The 19,911-nt window shown below is 39.4% G+C and overlaps 1 protein-coding gene across 2 annotated transcripts in view; it reads left to right on the top strand.

Annotated features, from left to right (window-relative positions):
• The window catches only part of ITSN2 (intersectin 2), a gene marked incomplete at both ends in the record, with an annotated part of 85,343 nt that overhangs the window by 6,193 nt on the left and 59,239 nt on the right, over positions 1–19,911 (top strand). For both annotated transcript variants that reach the window (XM_084235252.1, XM_084235251.1), the window contains 13 exons: positions 1,778–1,870; positions 3,640–3,703; positions 4,492–4,655; positions 6,218–6,424; positions 6,551–6,647; positions 7,829–7,968; positions 11,228–11,291; positions 12,121–12,258; positions 12,670–12,755; positions 13,455–13,717; positions 14,815–14,964; positions 17,293–17,433; positions 18,597–18,684. In XM_084235252.1, coding sequence (XP_084091378.1) covers positions 1,778–1,870; positions 3,640–3,703; positions 4,492–4,655; positions 6,218–6,424; positions 6,551–6,647; positions 7,829–7,968; positions 11,228–11,291; positions 12,121–12,258; positions 12,670–12,755; positions 13,455–13,717; positions 14,815–14,964; positions 17,293–17,433; positions 18,597–18,684 — 1,695 coding nt within the window. The remainder of the gene's footprint in view (positions 1–1,777; positions 1,871–3,639; positions 3,704–4,491; positions 4,656–6,217; positions 6,425–6,550; positions 6,648–7,828; positions 7,969–11,227; positions 11,292–12,120; positions 12,259–12,669; positions 12,756–13,454; positions 13,718–14,814; positions 14,965–17,292; positions 17,434–18,596; positions 18,685–19,911) is intronic.

Here is a 19,911-nt window from a genome sequence, read left to right as displayed (position 1 = left end):
TTTGAGGCACCACCAGTAGTGTCTGTGTGTGTGTGGGGGGGGGGGGGCGCGGCGGTCAAAGATTTGATGTAATTAGTTTGCCAAGAGCCAAAGGGGACACTGCTTCATGCAGTGAGACCTGCACACGCATACACACGCACACACATTACAAGTAGTATGCAGTCAGAAACATAGCATTAGACTTAATCAGTACCTTGAATTCACTCTAAATCAAAGAATGGGCTTTTACCATGGTTATCTACAAAAATGACCCAGACCATTCAATTAGCAATTAAAATTTGTTTTCAGTTAGCAGCCCCCAAAGGGTGTCTTTAATCTGTCGTTTGTAATTTTCCAAATGGTAAAGCAAACAGCTGGGCCACTGGCAACAGCCCAAGAATCTGAGTCCTGCCCACTGAACAGAATGCCCGTGTTTGCTTTTAGTTCTGCGTATCTCTGAGGCCAAACGGCTCTGAGACGGAACAGGTCACAGCTGCGCGTGGACAACCACTGGCTTCAGCTTCTCTGAACCAGTAGTGGACAGGCCTAAGCACCCGGAGGGAGCTGGGTGAGCGGTTGCTCTGGGTGCTGTGCTTCAGATAGCGGAGTAGGAGCTGTGTGTTCCCTCAGCGGGACAGCTGGCACTTTTTCATGTAAAGTGTAGATGCTCTTGGGGCCTGGCTGTCAGTTTTCTTGAAGAAAACATTTTCACTTGACAGGTAAGCCTTGTGGGGTACTGCTTACCTAATTAGTTCTAAAACTCAAGGTGACCCATCCAAAAATAGGACTGTAAGACTGGAGAGTCAACGGAGGCCTCCCAAGTCAAGCATTTGGGCCTTAAAGCTAGAAGCAGGTTTCTTCCCTGTGCCAGAGGCTCCAGTTGGTGACATACTCAGTCACAAAGGCTTATTCTGTCTCGAAAACCAGAGTCCATGTTAGTTGGGGTTTACCAGCCAGTCGTGCTGGTTGGGATATTTAGTTTAACTAGCAGCAGTATACCAGTGCTCATTTATTTGTACCATGGTCATGTAAATTGTTAGTATAATGGAAATTGGGTGACATGTATATGGGAGCTCAGTACTCTCTTTGCAGCTTCTCCATAAATCTAAAATTACTCTGAATAAAGAAGGCTATTTTAAAAGTTACCAGAGTCTCCTATAATTCCAGGGCAAAGGTGAGGTCGTTGAGGATGGTATTTAAAACCCTTCAGAATGAAATCCATCTACCTATTTCTTGCCACTTTCTCACCCCCACATGGTGCTTTAGTTCCTGGTCTATCCAGGGCACCTTTCACGTCCTGCACATGCCCTGGCTTCTCTGCTGGGCCTTTCTCTGAAATGCCCTTCAGCTGGCAGAATTCAAGCCAGGCTTCAGGGCTCTGCCTCAGTCCGCCACATCTCTCCTGCTTTCTCATTCTCAGTGCGTCTCACTCGGCTTTTTGTGTGTGTTTCTGCATAGGGTTGATTCTAAACAGGTTACCCTAAACACTTATGTTTGTTTTCAAGGATTCCCACCCTTGAGGATGAGGAGATTTTATTGTTGTTTTATTTCTGGAATGTAGCTTGTGCCCATTTCCGGTGGGTGCTGTGCAGTGGTGGTTCCATGGATGTTGTTTGGGCTTCTGAGGGCAGAGTCTCAGGGCTGTGTGGTGCTGTGTGTGGTGACAGTGGAGCTTTGCCCTCCGTCCCTCAGGTGTCGGGTACTGCCATTAAATGAATACTCGTGATCAAATTTGTATTTTAGGATTGTATTTGGAGCATTCTCATATAAACACTAATTTCTTTGTCTTATATTTTAGGAGGGCCAAATATGTGGGCTATTACCTCTGAAGAACGGACTAAGCATGACAAGCAATTTGATAACCTCAAACCCTCTGGAGGTTACATAACTGGTTTGTGTTTATATTTTAATTGTGGGTTAGACTCCCTTTCATGTTACATTTTAGAATTCATTTAAATTTGACGTGCCATCGAATTTGATTAAGAAGATTCACTAGAATTTTAGAATTAAGAATCAATCCGAATTCTAGAATTCAAAGAAGGGGCTTTCTTATTTTACTAATTTTAAATTGTGGTTTTGAATTTCGCACATGGAAGATATTTTCTTGACCCTAGTTAATAATTTTAGATTTAAATGTCCAGTTTCACATTTTAGCATTATTTTTAGAAAATTCATAATTTATTTCTTAAGGTAATTAAGACTTTTCCCCCCCAAAATTTGTCAATATGCTCTTAATATGTCCCACCAGTTGCTAACATAATGATCAGTATTAATATCAGTTCCATTTTCTTGAAGATAATATAGAATTTTTTCCTGGAAACTGTTTTTGTAATGCTAATTCTCTGCCTTTGAGAGGCTGTATACCAAGTTATTTTTTTTTGCCCCCCCAAAACCCTTCAGAGTCAAAGAGGATTAATTTTTAATTATGTCTTTCCAATGTTTTTATAATTGAAACTTTTCTCCCTGTACCAAAGCACCTGAGTGCCGTATTTATAGCAATCTTGAGTAGCTAATACTGACCTGTCACATGCTGTGTTGAATGCATTCTCTCATTTAACTTTCACAACATCCCTATGAGGTAGTTACTGTTCTGTATTTATTGATGGTGAAACTGGAACTTAGAGATGTTGTGACATTTATGTAAGGTCACAGAGATGATGGTTAGTGTTGATCTGGGCTTTGAAATCTGACTTTGGTATCCATCCTCGTAACTTTTATAGTTTAATGTTGTGTGTGTGTGTGTGTGTCCATGTCCATCCTCGTAACTTTTATAGTTTAATGTTGTGTGTGTGTGTGTGTGTGTGTGTGTGTGTAACAGTAGCTCCTGGGACTGGGTATGGGACTGGAATTTGATTACCATACTTAGAAGTTAATCAGAGTCCTGAGATTCCTGGTTGGAGACAGAGGACCTCATCAGTAATGGCACAGCTGGCCACATGAGTGTGGGCATGCTTTTGTCTCCTGAGCACCCTTCCTCCTTGCAGGGAGCCCAGAGGACTACTGCTTGGGGGTAGGGAAGGGAGGGTGGTGGGAGGAAAGCTTGGGGAAATCTACCATTTGTTAGCAAGCAGTAAGCAAGCTTGTTCTTTGTCCCAGAGGGAACTGTTATCTGGTCTTTAACTGCTAACCCAGTTCTGAAAAATGATCCCAGCAGAGATCAGCGAGAGTCTCCAGTCCTGGCATTTCCAGTAGGACGTGGGGATTGTGGGAGACCCCTGAAGGACTCACTCTCCCCACTAGCTTATATATTATTTAGAACTGTTTTGGGAATAGCGTTTTTAGCTCTTAAGTTTTATTAAATAAAAATATTATCAATTAAGCCTCCAATTATTGTGGATTAACAAGGTGAAAGAAGTAATCTTTCATCACTGATAGCTAAGTATAGCTTCAGTTGTGACGTTTTTGTTTAAAAAATAAATCTCATTAAAGTATTATCAGTACCCCTAAATCATAAACAGTATTGTTAACTTACCCCAGTAAAAAAGGTTACCAAAAACTTTAAATTAAAGAATGACTCATATCTGTTTAATATATTTTTTAATGATTGGAATTAAAATTATAAATCAATAACATTATGTACAATTAATGTTGTTATTGCCTATTATTGGAGTAATTCCATCGACTAATCTGTTGCTTGGCTTTTGTTTTTGTTACCTTCAGGTGATCAAGCACGTACCTTTTTCTTACAGTCAGGACTGCCAGCTCCTATCTTAGCTGAAATATGGTAAAGTATTTTCTTTCGTAGGCAAATGGAAATTGTGGCAGAGTGATTTTTCAATTGTTCTTCATAGAGTATTAACATAAAGTTGTTTTTACTTGCAGTCTGTTGTTACTGAGTATTTCTTCAACTTTTCATAAAATAAATTTTATTGAGTAAATGAAAATAGTTGGGGTTTTGTGCTGTAGGACAGATTTCTAATTTCCTTAGTATTTCTAAGGAAGAAAGATATATATGTTGCTATCAAAATAATTCTTTATAATTGGCAGTCTCAAAATCTTATTTCTGTTAATTTGTAGTTGTTCTATTAATTTTGTCATCTTATAAACTCTTCCTCCTACCTTAAGGAAATTATTCTCTATAAGAGTGCGGGTTTTGTTTTTAAATATATTTACAATAAATACCAGTCCCTGCCCCATCTTTGTTTTTGGTTGGAATATTCCCCTGCCTGGCATAGTGCCAGGAACACAGCAAGCGTTCAATAAATATTTGACACATGAATAAATAAAATTTAGATTGATTTTACTCTTGAATAATTTTTTCCTTCCACACTTGGTGGAATTCATCCCAAAGATCTCTATAGATACTATATAGACCTGGTAGGATTGTATTAGATGCTACTACCTCTTGTCAGAATTTCTTAATGTACAAGATTAGCTTTTTGTTTTATATATATGAATATTTATATACATATTATAAGTAAACTAAGTGATGATACACATGTTTTTATTTTATCATCCTTGAAAATAATGTTGACCCCATGTACCAATCTGTTTACCTTATGGTCCATTTAGGGCTTTATCAGACCTGAACAAGGATGGGAAGATGGATCAGCAGGAGTTCTCCATAGCTATGAAACTCATCAAACTAAAGCTTCAAGGCCAACAGCTGCCCATGGTTCTTCCTCCCATTATGAAGCAGCCTCCTATGTTCTCTCCGTTAATTTCTGCTCGTTTTGGTATGCATTTATTAATTTAATTATCCCATTTGGTACTTAACTTGATTCCTAGGCATAATATTTGAGGATTAGAAAAGGATTTGTTTGCATAAAATCACAGTCCCTAGACTACAAGTTCATTGTTATGTCTAAGATAAGAAATTATATTTGTTTAAAAATTAAGTTGACTGAGGTGACGTTAGTTTACAGCAATGCATATGTTTTAGGAGTAAGGTCACACCTCTACAAATGTGTGTTATGATACCACAACCACCACCAGAGTCCTAGTAATCCTTCACCACAGTCCGTTGCACCCCCCCCCCCCACTTTGCTCCCGTGCCCTCTTCTGGTAGCCTCAGTTCTAGCGGCAGATCTCAAGAGTTTTCTTTTGTCCCTTTGCTTTGCTTGCAATAAGAAGTCTTAGACTGCTGTCATAGCTGGCATGCTCCTGGGTACAATTTTCCAGGGATGGTTTTGTATCTTTTGCCCTGACATCTATCTTTGACTTGGGTATAAATTATATGATCTTGTTATAGCTAATCCTAAATACTATTCTTAATTAGTTTTCCTCTATACTCTATATAAAGTAACAAAAAAATGTGAACAATTTTAAACTCAATTGAAATGGTTTGATGGGGGGGGGAGAATTTAAAATTATGCAAAAGTAGAAATTTCTTTATTTTAAAGGTTAATTAGCCAGCTAAATTTAGTGCTATAAGTTGCAGACTTCGTACTAATTAATTTACTTATTCTTCAGAGAATGATGTTTTCCATTAATTTCAATTACCCAATTTCTTATTAATTATATGGGAAAAGCACTCACTGAATGGAACACTCAATGAGTACCTCTATACATCCAAACATGTTTCTTCATTCCAGAGGTTACATCTTAAAATACTACGTTCTTTTACTATTTGATGATCTCTAGAAACAAATACCAAAACCTTGTGTGACCATATTTGTATAGTTTACTTAATATTCTATAGTTAGTAAATGAACAAACAGTCAGCACTTTGTTCCTTTTAAAGAATTATCCTTTAATCTGCAGGTGTGTTGTTTATAAGAAAAGTGAGGTATTTGGTATAGTTTCTTCTTGCAAATAGTGGATATGCATAAGTGGGTCTCCTAAAACTTTGCTTTTTAAAGTAATTACTCTAGTTAGCACACTTTTTTGGAGGGGTAGTTCTGGGGAGTGAGTGTGTGTGTTACTGTTCGGTAACTCAATAACACTGTTTATTATTCTTACACACAAAAAAACACATTTGATGAGGTAATACATTTTCTCTTTGAGGATTCTAATATTTAATTGGAAAAAGTTTTATTTATGATGCTAGAAGAGAATGTTTAACTCCGTAGTAGGCATTCCCTTAATTCTCACAGACCAGATTATTGCTATTAAAAGCCATAGTTGACCTTCTTCGCTACTGGGTCAAAGCTGCTGTAGTGAATTTTTTGGCTTGATAGTTTTCCCATAGTGTTCCCATAAATATTGGATCTGCTCACTCTATTGTAATCTTGTTTTTTGGCTTGTGTTTTGTTGTCACTTTACTAGCACTGGAGACCGTGTTCTGTTTTGTCTGTAGGAATGGGAAGCATGCCCAACCTGTCCATTCCTCAGTCGCTGCCTCCCGTTGCACCTATAACAACGCCCTTGTCGTCTGCGACTTCAGGGACCACCCTCCCTCCCCTGATGATGCCTGCTCCCCTAGTGCCTTCTGTAAGCACATCTTCCTTACCAAATGGAACAGCAAGTCTCATTCAGCCTTTATCCATTCCTTATTCTTCTTCAAGTAAGTGCTGTAGGTCTGATGAGTTAGTATTTCATATAAAGAAAGAAGCTTTATTTTTGTTCCAATGGACACAAATTTTCTTCAGGCTTTGTAATGTTTCATGCAAACCTTCTTTCTTTGTTTTAGCATTGCCTCATGCGTCATCTTACAGTCTGATGATGGGAGGATTTGGTGGTGCTAGTATACAGAAAGCCCAGTCTCTGATTGATCTAGGATCTAGTAGGTATGAATACATCAAACTGCTGACTTTTTAGGTTTTTAATAGAGCATTTACCAAGTGACTTTTTTTTTTAATCCCTGAGCTTATCCATGTTGTATTTTATAATGGCCAAATGTAAATACTTACGGTGAATTTACTAGTTATAACTCATATTAAATACATTGTCATTTTACTTTTGAAAAAATTATTTCATATAAACTAAAACTACCCTACTATATATTTAGTCAGTCAGTATTTTTCCTAAAGGTACATAGTTTTCCTTAAAAAAAATATGTGCTGGGCCTCCCCGGTGGCGCAGTGGTTGAGCGCTGGGTTGCGAAGCTGCCCGCAGCCTCTGCGGCGCCGGTTCGATCCCCGGCTGCTCCCCGGCCACTGGAGGAGGGTCCCACATGGTGCAGAGACCTCTCCTGCCGCCCGCTGCTCCCCTCAGCAGTGTACTTCGGTCCTTCTGCCTGCTCTGCTCCCCGCTCTGGCTCTGGTGAATTCTCTCACCCTCCCGCGCTTCTGACTGTACCCAGTGCATGTATAAACAAAACAAACAAACAAATAAATAAATAAATAAAGCATGCCTCTATAAAAAAAAAAAAATAAAAAAACTAAAAAAATATGTGCTTCTGGTGGTGCTGGTTTGAAAATAAAATAAAAATAAAAATATGTGCTTCTGAAAATATCTCATAATCACTGTACTTATTAATCTCTTTATTGAACACTGTTAATTATCTTTTAAATTTCAGAAATCACAAAAGCATCAGTGTTCACTACCCCTCATATGAATCACTATAAAACTGTTTAAGGCAGTGTACAAAGAGTATTAGCTCTGATCCAATTATATCCTAACTTAAACACTCACTGGTCGTGTACCTGTGTTTTCCCTTAACTTCATTGAGCCGTAGTGTTCCTATTTAAAGAGATGGGAACAGTGATGCCTTTTAAGTTTGCTGTGAGATTGTAAATAATCTCTGTAAAGGCCCTCACACAATATAGGGGCTGGTTTCTTGATATATGCAAGTTCTATACTGCATATAGTTTTTGCTTTACTAAGAATAAGGTAGTTGCTTAATCTTTTTTGATATCAAATGCAAAACCAATTACTAACATGGATGATATAATATCTCTGCCTTATAAAATTTAAGTAAATGTATTTTCTTTAGTAACATGAAAACTTTAAATAAATTTTGTTATAGCTCAACTTCCTCAACTGCTTCACTCTCAGGGAACTCGCCCAAGACTGGGACCTCAGAGTGGGCAGTTCCTCAGCCTTCAAGATTAAAATATCGGCAAAAATTTAATAGTCTTGACAAAAGCATGAGTGGATACCTCTCAGGTAAGTGGCATATGGTGCTTAAGAATATGAGAAAATTAAGTTTTTGATAGGAACTTCTGTTGAAGCACTTTTATTTGAATGTGTATTTTGTAGCTCATCTAAAGGTTTAACAGCAAAAAAAATATATAGTAGGCATGTAATAAATAGAAATACTGTAAGTTGTATAAACGAGTCCAGAGGTAGATATGACTTGATTGCTTCCTCCAAAGTTCTTCCAAACAAGTTGAGCACAGATGTACCCCCAACTTTTTGGGGAAAAAAGACCTTAAGATCAAATCTTATCCTCCAAGGCAGGGAATGGAGAACCTCAAATGATGAGTATGTGGGACTTTGTCTTAGTTCTCTTTCCTGAGATTCTCTTCCCTGAAAATCTTCTTGCCATGTGAACATTGCTCATTTTTTAGTGCCCCAACCCAAATGTGGCCATAAAACTTGACTTCAGCTCCCATTGGACATTTGATTTCAAACAAGAAATTATCCAGACTTTGTTTATTGAGCATAGTGAAAGAAATATAAACAAACAATAAGGTTCCCGTCTCTTAACTTTACCCCATCCCTTCAGTCAGCAACAAATTACAGTTTAGGGCAGAGTAAAATAAGTATTTGAAAGTGATAGAGCTTTAAAGTTCTAGAGAACTTAGCTTGGGAGATAGTTGTACTGAAGCATCAGATCAAACATCTTGTGGGCCACAAACATTTAAACTGCATGACAAAATGAAGTTAGGATTTGGACTGATGGAGAATGAAGTAGAATGGGTGACACACAAGAAATCTTAAGAGCAAAATGTACACAACATGTTTGGTGAATGAAAAGGAGTCTAAATTAGGAGGCTGGGATCTCCGGTGGCGCAGAGGTTGAGCGCTGGGTTGCGAAGCTGCCTGCAGCCTCTGCGGCACGGGTTCGATCCCCGGCTGCTCCTCGGCCACCAGAAGAGGGTGCCACATGGCGCGCGGACCTCTCCTGCCGCCTGCTGCTCCCCACAGCAGTGTACTTCGGTCCTTCTGCCTGCTCTGCTCCCCACTCTGGCTCTGGTGAATTCTCTCACCCTCCCGCGCTTCTGACTGTACCCAGTGCATGTATAAACAAAAACAAACAAATAAATAAATAACATGCCTCTATTAAAAATAAATAAATAAATAAATTAGGAGGCTGGGTCTCTAGATCTGCAGTGGGGCAAGGGAGGAATGTGACTATTGGAATTGACTAGACAAGCAAACAGTTTGATTGGCAGTGTTTTTTCTTCCTTAGTCTGATATATCATAATGATGTGTCTTAAAATTAATGGCATCTTCAAGTCTGTAAAATACAGTTTTCAAACATACTTGAGATTAATGTGATGTCATGATTTCCATCTTTGAAAAAATGAACTTCTTTGGACCCCACATTTTGCATGAAAAAATTTTTTTCTCAACTTAACAAAAGTGCATTAAAAAGATGAAAACAAATTGTTCATGGACGCTTCATTCAAAGCATCCAAAAAAGGCAACCTAAATGTCCACCAACAGGAAACTGGATAAGTAGAGTAACAAAAATAAATGAATTGAATATGCTACAACCTGAATGCATTTCATTGATAGTATCTTGAGTAAAAGAAGCCTGACACCAAAGGTCTCTATTATGAAAAAGAGGAAGCCTAATTAATGGTAATATAAGTCAGAGTAGCGTGGTTACTCTTCTGGGATGGGGTCATGCATGAACCCTCTGGTGTACGTTCCTTAACTTCTGGAAACATTCCTTAACTTAATATGGGTGTGCATACCTATGTAAAAATTCATCAGGCACTACACTTAAGATTAGTACACTCTGGGTGTACTGCTGACATGCAGTATAAACAAAGGCGGGTTTGTTTTGGAATGTGAATAGCAGCAGTAGCCAATTGTGAGGAAATGATCCCTCGATGTTGCGTTTTTTGTATATGTCCTTTTGTATGACAGTTGTGTTGTTTCCAGACAGTGTTAGGACTGTGAGACTCACATGGGTAAAGCAATATGTCCATAGTTAAGGGAAGCATTTTCTTTGAAAAGAGTAGTTGTTTCTGGTGTTTTGACAATGAGTATGTACCCCAGCTTCGTTCAGTGACTCTAGCAACTCGTGGATTTTCTTCCTTTTGTTCTTCCCTTACTTATTCCATGAACTCTCAATTATTACTTATTTAGAGTAATTCATTGTATCACATATCTGCTGATATCTTTGGATATCAACTTTATTACTTTAGCAAATATTTATTAAGCATCTATGTACCAGGCTTGGGATATCCATTAGTTAATAATGTAATCAGTGTTTTTGTCTACAAAGAACTTAATAATTAGGGGGGGGAGACAAATAAGCAGATAGATGTTACATTACAAATTGTGATAGGAGACATGAAGCAATCAGGACATATATTGGATGATATGGTGAAGAGACAGAAAATCTTTCTGAGAAGGTGACATTAAATTGTGATTTACATGGTAAGAAAGATTCAGATATGCAGTGATATAGAATTGTAGGGCTTAATGTTGGCTTGGCTGTGGACACACAGGAGAGGAAAGGGTTAAAGGTGACTTTCTGACTACTGACTTGCACCACTGGACAGTGATGCCATTCATAGCAAAGGAAAACTCAGGGACAGTGGTTTGGGTGAAGATTATTGGGAAGGAGGTGTGAATGGTGATTGAGAGCATGATTTTATTCGCAATGGGTTTGATATGCCTGTGAAATATGTAGGTAGATATTTTCAGTTGGATTTAGAAGTCTAAACATAGAGTTTTGGGCTGGGGGTGTACATTTGGGAGTCATCAGCCTCTGAGTGCTATCAGTCCATGGAATGGATATGACCATACAGAGAAAGAAACCTCAGGACTGACCCATCCCAAATGCCAACATTTACAGGTCAAAGAGTAGAGACAAAGGAATGATTGGAGAGATAAGAGAAAAACTGGGAATGTGTGAAGGACCCTGTTCTTGAGGTTGCCCTGGGTTCTGAGCATCTCTACTACTCCGAGTCCAGGGCTCATCTGCGGTCAGGGCAATTACCCTCTGTGCTGTTACCTTTAGTTACTGTGAAAGGACACCTGGAATACTTGATCCCACTGATTCTAGATTTTCAACTCCTTGGGGCAGGACAATGTTTGTCATCATTTCCTGGCATCAAAACTTTCTGATGTTAAAAGTTCCCAGAATAACAGCAGTATTATTTTTATAGGTATGGCTATTTAGGTTGCATGACTTTGAAAGAGGCTAAAAATTCCTTTTTAATGTTTTTTCCCACCCAATCAGGTTTTCAAGCTAGAAATGCCCTTCTTCAGTCAAATCTGTCTCAAACCCAACTAGCTACTATTTGGTGAGTATGTTCGTTACTTAGGGTTTTTGACTATACATTCTCTATTGTAAGAATGATACTGTTTCTATAAAAAATTACAACTCAAAGATGTTTCATAAAGCAACCATTTGAAAGTTAATGTAACCTTGAAACCAGATAAAATTGTGCAAAATCATATTCTTGAGAATTTGGCATTTAATTATTTTATAAGTAGAGCAAATTTGCTTTTCATACAATGCCTTCTGTGGAGAATTAGAGAATATCTCATTTTTAATGTATAGCTAAATATGACTTGATTGATGAATTAACCATGAAACAACACAAGCCACCTTTTCAGAAAGAATATTTTCCTTCTCTTTCAAAGTTCCTTCCCTCTCTTGTGATAAGAAAATTAGTGGTAAAAAATTGGCTCGCTTTTTCTGTATGTATTTACATTTTGCTGAAATATGTTTATCTAAAAATATGTTTATCCAAATATGTTTATCTGTCATTATTCCTCTTTCAAAAATGAAAAATTGGGGCCTCCCCTGTGGCGCAGCAGGTTGAGCACCACTCTGTGAAGCTGTCCACAGCCTCATTAGCGCGGGTTCGATTCCCGGCCGGCCAGGGAGAAACCCACATGGAGCAGCAGATCTCTCCTGCCTCGCCCACTGCTGCTTCTGTCCTTCTGCCTGTTCTGCTCCCCACTCTGTCTCTGGTGAATTCTCTCACCCTCCTGCGCCTCTGACATGTACCCCAGTTCTTGTATACATAAATAAATAAATCTTAAAAAAAAATGAAAAATTGAACTCTTCTGAATATATTTTAATCAAGTAGACTTTCTAAGTTGGGACTTTTCCAATTTCTTCAGGACCCTGGCAGACATAGATGGGGATGGACAACTAAGAGCTGAAGAGTTTATCCTTGCGATGCACCTCACTGATATGGCCAAGGCTGGACAGCCACTGCCGCTGACCTTACCTCCCGAGCTGGTCCCTCCATCCTTCAGGTGAGTGAGTCTGGAGGTGAGGAAGTGTGACTTTATCCCTTGACAGACTGAATTTTTACTTTGAGGCCTCTATTAACTACTGACACTGCCATTTGATTTTGATATTTAATGATTTACAACGGGAACGAGTCCATATTAGGAGTAGGTGTGTTTTTAGATAAGGAACGTGATGACCAAAGGAATTTAAAAAATAAATTTAGCCAAGAATAGCAATTAGCTGAAAAATGATTTGAATTCAAATCTCTCTGGCTTGACAACGCTATGCACTATAAATGCAGACCATATTGTGTTTTAAATATCTTTAATACTAAATTCCAAATATTAAATTGTTCTAATCAGTGGTAGTCTGTATAATCTAGTCTAAATATTCCCAGATTGCAGGTTGTTAAATTTGTCATTTGCTTTTCTTAGAGGAGGAAAGCAAATTGATTCTATTAATGGAACTCTGTCTTCATATCAGAAAATACAAGAAGAGGAACCTCAGAAAAAATTACCAGGTAACACTGAATTTCTAAGAGATACTTTTATAGTGATTTTTCTTAAATTTTACATGAAATGTAAGTAAATATTTAGGGTTTGTGTGTTTTTAATATTTTATATAAAATGAGAAAACCATTTAATGGTTGCGAGGGTTCTAATCATCATTAAGAACGTAAAATTAAGAGAAGTCAAAATTGAGAAGAGTATATAGGAAAAAGGGACAGTGTGAGTATTTGGCAAGAGTGTAGATATTAGACATCCTAGTAAAAGTGTTTCTCCCACTTTAGGAGAAATATATTAGAACATGCCCTGTAATAAAATCTCTAGCTTTAAAAAAATGTTTATGTATTGGTTGAAAACATATGTATGTAGATGTTTAAAAATATTAAAGTTAAAGGCTTATCAAAAATATCCAATATGTAGTCACACAGCTTTGATGATCCTTAAAGAAAATTTCTGAGAATTATTTTTTTATTGGCAGGAATAGTAAAATCATTTCTCACTTGGGTGGATTCAAGCTTCGAAATTTATTTTCTAAAAAGGAACAATTTAGAAAACTGTAAATATTTTAGTATTGACATTTGTTTTACTTTTCCTTGAAAATGTCCAGAGTAGTAGCCCTCAGATGAAGGCCAGGTGCGAGGGTGTTGACTAGATTCCAGGTTCTGTTGGCTCTTAGCGTGTGAGGATGCTTATGGTGCGTGTACCCCATTTAGTCACCTTCGAGGACAAGCGCAAAGCCAACTATGAGCGAGGGAACATGGAACTGGAGAAGCGCCGCCAAGCCCTGATGGAGCAGCAGCAGAGGGAGGCGGAGCGGAAGGCCCAGAAAGAAAAGGAAGAGTGGGAACGGAAGCAGCGAGAATTACAAGAGCAAGAATGGAAGAAACAACTCGAATTAGAAAAACGCTTGGAGAAGCAGAGGGAATTGGAAAGACAACGGGAAGAAGAAAGGAGAAAAGAGATAGAAAGACGAGAGGTTATTTCTAAATTATTTCCTAAGAAAAATCGTTACCTTTAACCGTGACTATATCTCATTTGATTTAAGAAATGGTTATTGTGTCTTTTCCTCTGTGTCATTCATTCACTCTTACACAAATCTTCCTTCCCTTGTGGCGGGAAGAAGGCCCTTGTTTAGAAGGGATAGGTTTTGGGGCCAGTACTGTAGAGAAGACATTTCTGCAGCTGACATCAGTCGAAGAAGGATTGGTTGCAAAGCTGAGTTGAGTGAGGAGCTAAAGTTGGTGAGCTAGAGGAGGGAATGAATCCCTCTGAGCAGGTCACTGAACAGAAGTTCAGGGTCCAGATTGAGAGATGGAATTGGAGATGGAAAGATGAGAGTCAGGCGTTGGAGGTGGAGAGGCAAATCAAGAGAGTAGGCTTGGGGGTCTCCCCGGTGGCGCAGCGGTTGAGCGCTGGGTTGCAAAGCTGCCCGTGGCCTCTGCGGTGCCGGTTCAATCCCCAGCTGCTCCCCGGCCACCGGAGGAGGGTCCCACATGGCGCGCAGACCTCTCCTGCCGCCCGCTGCTCCCCTCAGCAGTGTACTTCGGTCCTTCTGCCTGCTCTGCTCCCCGCTCTGGCTCTGGTGAATTCTCTCACCCTCCCACGCTTCTGACTGTACCCAGTGCTTGTATAAATAAATAAATAAATCTTTAAAAAAAAAAGAGAGAGAGAGTAGGCTTGGGCAGTGGTATGTGGGGTCTCCAGGAGGACCAGCTGTGCTTCAAAGGGCTCTGGATGGAGCACAGTAAATTGCAGCACACTGAAATAGTGCACAAATATCAGAATGAAGGTGTAATCATTCCTGTTAGCATTTATATTGATGAAATCAGCCCTTTGCTTATTAAGAGAAAAGTAACAGCAACAAGAGAATGGTTCTGAGAAACAATCAAAAAGGCTGGTGGATAAAGTTGCTTTGTGGAAGTCTTTAGTCTAGGCCCACTGATCAAACTAGAACTGCCAGTTACCCGTAGGCACTCAGGTTCAACTCTGCCTCACCTTTATCTTTGTCATCCCTGCCTGAAAATAATGAATTATGCAAAATTGTTCATTTAAAAATTAATTCATTATTTTCAGGCAGCAAAACAGGAACTTGAACGGCAGCGCCGGTTAGAATGGGAGAGGATTCGTCGGCAGGAGCTTCTCAATCAAAGGAATAGAGAACAGGAAGAAATTGTGAGGTTAAAATCTAAAAAGAAGAGTCTTCATCTCGAGTTGGAAGTATTGGTATGGCTAAAATTTAAGTGAAATTTATCCAAATGATGTTACCTATTGAAAAATGTCACTGTTTTTAAAACCTGCCTTGTAAATATGTTTTACTGTATTATGTATTTATATTTTTATATTTGCTTTTTAACTATTAGGTTCGGAAAAGTCATGACTTATCTTTTTCTATGTTTTTCAAACATAAATGCATCATGACTTTTCAGACAACCCAGTAACAGTCTTGACAGTACAGTTCATTGAAAAAAGATAGTGACTGAAGATGCTGAAAATTCTGTTGTGGTCTCAGCTGAGATGCCAATAAGCTACGCACCCTTGGACAAGACACTTCCTTCTTCTGTGCCTCCCTTTGCCCAACAGTAAAATAAAGGGTTGCACTAGTTTATAGTTTTCAGTTTTCTCTGGAAGATGATCTACAGAAAGATAACCAGAAGGTAGAGAGGAAGTCATGGTGGCAAGACAGTGCTCTCCTCTCCCCTGTTCTTCCCATGCCTCAGAGCATACAAGCTGTAGTTCTTTTTATGTTTATCTGCTCTATGTATGAGGGTTTTATACTTACATTTATTTGCAAAAAAGCATTCTGTTGCTAAAAAGAAAAAAATGATTTGAAACTGCTGACCCAAATGATCTCATATCACAGCAGGACTGTGGTTCTTTCTTTTTTTTAATACTTCAGAGGCATTTTATTATTTTTTTCCACACTTTTGTGCCATGATGCATAGGGAGTGGCTCCCAGCAGCTCAGCCTCCTTTCCAGCAGTCTCACACCATGTGCTGCTCTGGGTGGGGCAGGCTGGCGCTCCAGTGGAACCCAAGCACCTTTCTCTCTGGCTTCCTTTTTTTCTGACCATTTTGTTTTACACATTTCAGGAAGCTATTAAGTTCTTAGATGCTTAATATGCTCAATGGGAATGTTAGTTCTCTTGGCAAGAATCTTGCCCTTTACTTGTTTGTTTCCACCAATGCCAGCTGCATGCTGGGTAACATAATTGCATCTTCAGTTTTGCCATGGTAACACATGTGGGGCATTCCCTCTTGAACAATGCCCATCCCCTTGATGTCTGCAGTGTCACCTTTCTTGTAGATTCACACATTCAGCTCTATGTTTCTTGAAAGGCCTAGAGAACATATAGCCGGGATCTCCCCTCTCTCCACTTGTGTTGGTCATTTTGGCAATTTACTGGACGATGCACCAAGCCATAGCATAGATTAATGTGCAGAGTATGGAAAAGCTCCAGAGCCTTCAGCATATTTATAGATGCTAGAGATAACAGCAAACTATAGGGTGAAACAGTATTTTCCTATTAGCATGGATTTCTCAAATATGAAACATTCTTTTCGGTAATAACTTCCATTATCAGGGATTTTTAGCCAGGAATCTCCTTTATCTTCACCCCACTGTATTAGCTTGCCAAGGCTACAGTAGCAAAATACCAAAGACTTGGTAGCTGAACCAGCAGAAACTCATTTTCTCACAGTTCTTGAGGCTGGAATTCCAAGATCAAGGTGTCAGCAGCTTTGGTTTCTTCTGAGTCTGCTCCCCTAAGTTTGCACATAGCCACCTTCTTGCTGTGGCCATTCCTGTGTGTGCTCCTTGAGCGCTTCCTCTCTTCTAGTAAGAATACCAGTCAGACTGGATTAGGAGCCACCCCTAGGACCTCATGTAAAGACCCTATCTCCAAATGCATCACCTTTGAGCTCCTGGGGTTAGGACAGCAACATGTAATTGGGGTGGTGGGGTACATTTAGCCTTTAACACTTCACCCCATCCTTCTTATCCCCCTTGAGCCTCTCTACTGTCTGTCTGGGTTCCCCCGCCCCCCCCCCCATATCTCACAAGAAGAGGTAAGAAATATTTGTATAGAAGAGAACTGTGCCAGAAAGTCCCTCCTGTACACTAGCAGAAATTAGGCAGCAGCAGTGAGGGTAGAAATAGAACTCAGGGAAGGTAATGCGAACTATTCCGTGCAAACATTTACTCGTCCTATTACTCTTTGAAACCTCAAAGTCTTTGAAGTCTCTATTTTAATATTAGAAGTGAAGGCCTAAGTGCTGACTTCAGAAACAAATTTCAGTGTGTTATTGCTTTCTCATCTTAATCCATAAGCTCTTTGAGCTCTAAGAATAGTATCTCCTGCTAATAACTCTTAAGTTAGCAGATACAACTCTAAAGCATATAAGCATATGCATATATAAAGCATGTAAATTTTAAACATTTATCTCAGATTAAGCATAAGTGATAAAGGACATTTAAATAGAAATATTATTGTCCTGATAGGAACATTTCCTAGCAGCTGTTTATGTTATCTTGTGTTCTGTGCCCTTCCTATAGAATGGAAAACACCAACAAGTCTCAGGCCGACTACAAGACGTGCGGCTCAGAAAGCAAACTCAAAAGACTGAGCTGGAAGTTTTGGATAAGCAGTGTGACCTGGAAATTATGGAAATCAAGCAACTCCAACAAGAACTTCAGGTAGGTTCTTTGCAGCTGGATTGTCCTTAAGCACTAGCAGTTATTAATAATGATAATTAATAATTCTTCCTGGGGCCTCCCCTGGTGGTGCAACGGTTGAGCGCTGCACTGGGCTGCGAAGCTGTGCACAGCCTCAGCAGCGCCGATTTGATCCCCGGCCGCCAGGTGAGGGTCCCACATGGTGTGCAGACCTCTCCTGCCTCCTGCTGCTCCCCTCAGCAGTGTACTTTGTCACTCTGCCTATTCTGCTCTCCACTCTGGCTCTGGTGAATTCTCTCACCCTCCTGCGCTTCTGACTGTACCCAGTGCTTGTATGAATAAATAAATAAATCTTAAAAAAAAATACTGGGAAAAAAATAATTCTTCCTAATTGAGTGGATTTTGCTATTGGGGTCATGAACCCCTTTGAGTTTCTGATTTGACCTCCTTCCTAGAAGAATGTAAATGTATACAACCTTGGGTACCTATTAGGAATCCCACAGACGCCCCGACATTCTGCTCCACAGCTGGGGTTAAGTTCTACCTAGTATTTTCCAAATGGATGTTTATCACTTTGAGTTTTAAGTTTTCTATAAATATTTGTCTGTATGTCTGCCTGTACATTAAACTAAGGTTATTGCTACTACTTTTGGGAAATTTTGACTTCTCTGGAGTCTTCTCAGCAAATTTCTCTTTCTGTATGAACCAAAGCTTTGTCACTTTGTCACAATAGATACAGACAAAGGTCAAATAACATTTCCTATATGCGGTTGAAACATGCTCCCTAGTTGTCCCTGAGTCTTCAGTCCCTCTCTGATACACACGTTGACCCTGGAGGGTGGCAGCCTGCTCACCTTTGTACTCAGTGCTGGTACCGGGGGCTCCTCTGAGCCTGTGCCTGTGTGTTCCTGTGTTTTCAGTGCTCAGAAAATTGTAAAGCTTTTAGACACACTCCCATTAACAAAGGCTTTCTTCACCACCTTTTAATTTCTACCTGTCATTCATAAATGGATTTATGTGTTTAAAATTGTGCATAACTCCATTCTAGTTTATTCATAAGTTGTAAGCTTATGAATGTTATCCCTATACTGCTTCAAGAGTGATTAAATTATATTTTTAAGTTTTCAGAAAGTTCGTACATATTGCAGAGTTTTAATCAGGCACTACTTTTTCTTTTTTGTAAGGAATATCAAAATAAGCTTATCTATTTGGTACCTGAGAAGCAATTATTAAATGAAAGAATTAAAAACATGCAGCTTGGTAATACACCAGGTAAGTCTCCAAGGTTTGTTTCACCTCTTCTGTTATTTTCTGAGGGAATGTATCAGTCGTGTCCGGTTACTTTTTAAAATACCACTATTGTGTTAGACCTTTTTTTGGTCTGTAGTTAAAAATTTCAAAAATGAGGGCCTCCCTGGTGGCGCAGGCGGTTGAGCGCAGTGCTGTGAAGCTGTCCGCAGCTTCTGCAGTGCTGGTTCGTTCCCCGCCTGCCACAGAGATGCCCACATGGTGAGGCAGACCTCTCCTGTCTCACCTGCTATTCCCCTCAGCAGTGTATTTCAGTCATCTGCCTATTCTGTTCCCCACTCTGTCTCTGGTGAATCCTCTCATCCTCCTGCACCTCTGGCCTGTACCCTGGTTCTTGTATAAATTAAAAAAAATAAATTTTTTAAAAAAAAAATTCAAAAATGGAAGATATCACATGCAATGGAGCACTTTTAGTAATTAAAAATTAAATAAACATAACAGTAATAATTGTGGCATCCCTTCATTTCTTGATAACATTTTTATTTATGTATTTCAAATATCAGTCAACTGATTTGTTTGACTATAGGCAAACAAGATGTAGGTCTGGGGCCTCCCCTGGTGGTGCAGCGGTTGAGCACTGGGCTGTGAAGCTGCCCGCAGCCTCTGCCGCACGGGTTCCATCCCTGGCTGCTCCCTGGCCGCCAGAGGAGGGTCCCACATAGCACACAGACCTCTCCTGCTGCCTGCTGCTCCCCTCAGCAGTGTACTTCGGTCCTTCTACCTGTTCTGCTCCCCGCTCTGGCTCTGGTGATTCTCTCACCCTCCCGTGCTTCTGACCATACCCAGTGCTTGTGTAAATAAATAAATAAATCTTAAAAAAAAAAAAGAATAGTACACAGGCTTAACCCTTAAAAAAAAAAAAAAAAAGATGTAAGTCTGACTCTTGCATAAGACCATATGCACATTTGGCAAAATCCTGCACTAACCATAAAGCACAGTTACTGTAGGGCCAAACCAGTAGGGTTCTGGGGTGCTAATGTACACCTTGATCAGTATGTCCTTCCCAGACCTTTTTATTCTCTAATTCCATGATTTGTAGAAAACATTTTACCATCTTGGCCCTCTGATACCTGTGGAACAAAACATTCCAAGATAATCAGTGGGAATGTAACACCTTATTGGTTCAAGTCCCAACCAGAAAGCTTTAAGAAAAAAAAAAAAAAAGGAAAGAAAAAGAAACAAACCTCTTTA

The sequence above is a fragment of the Talpa europaea genome (genome assembly GCF_964194135.1).
Source record: "Talpa europaea genome assembly, chromosome: 6".
Lineage (NCBI taxonomy): Eukaryota > Metazoa > Chordata > Mammalia > Eulipotyphla > Talpidae > Talpa > Talpa europaea.
This window is presented reverse-complemented; position numbering and strand designations above follow the sequence as displayed.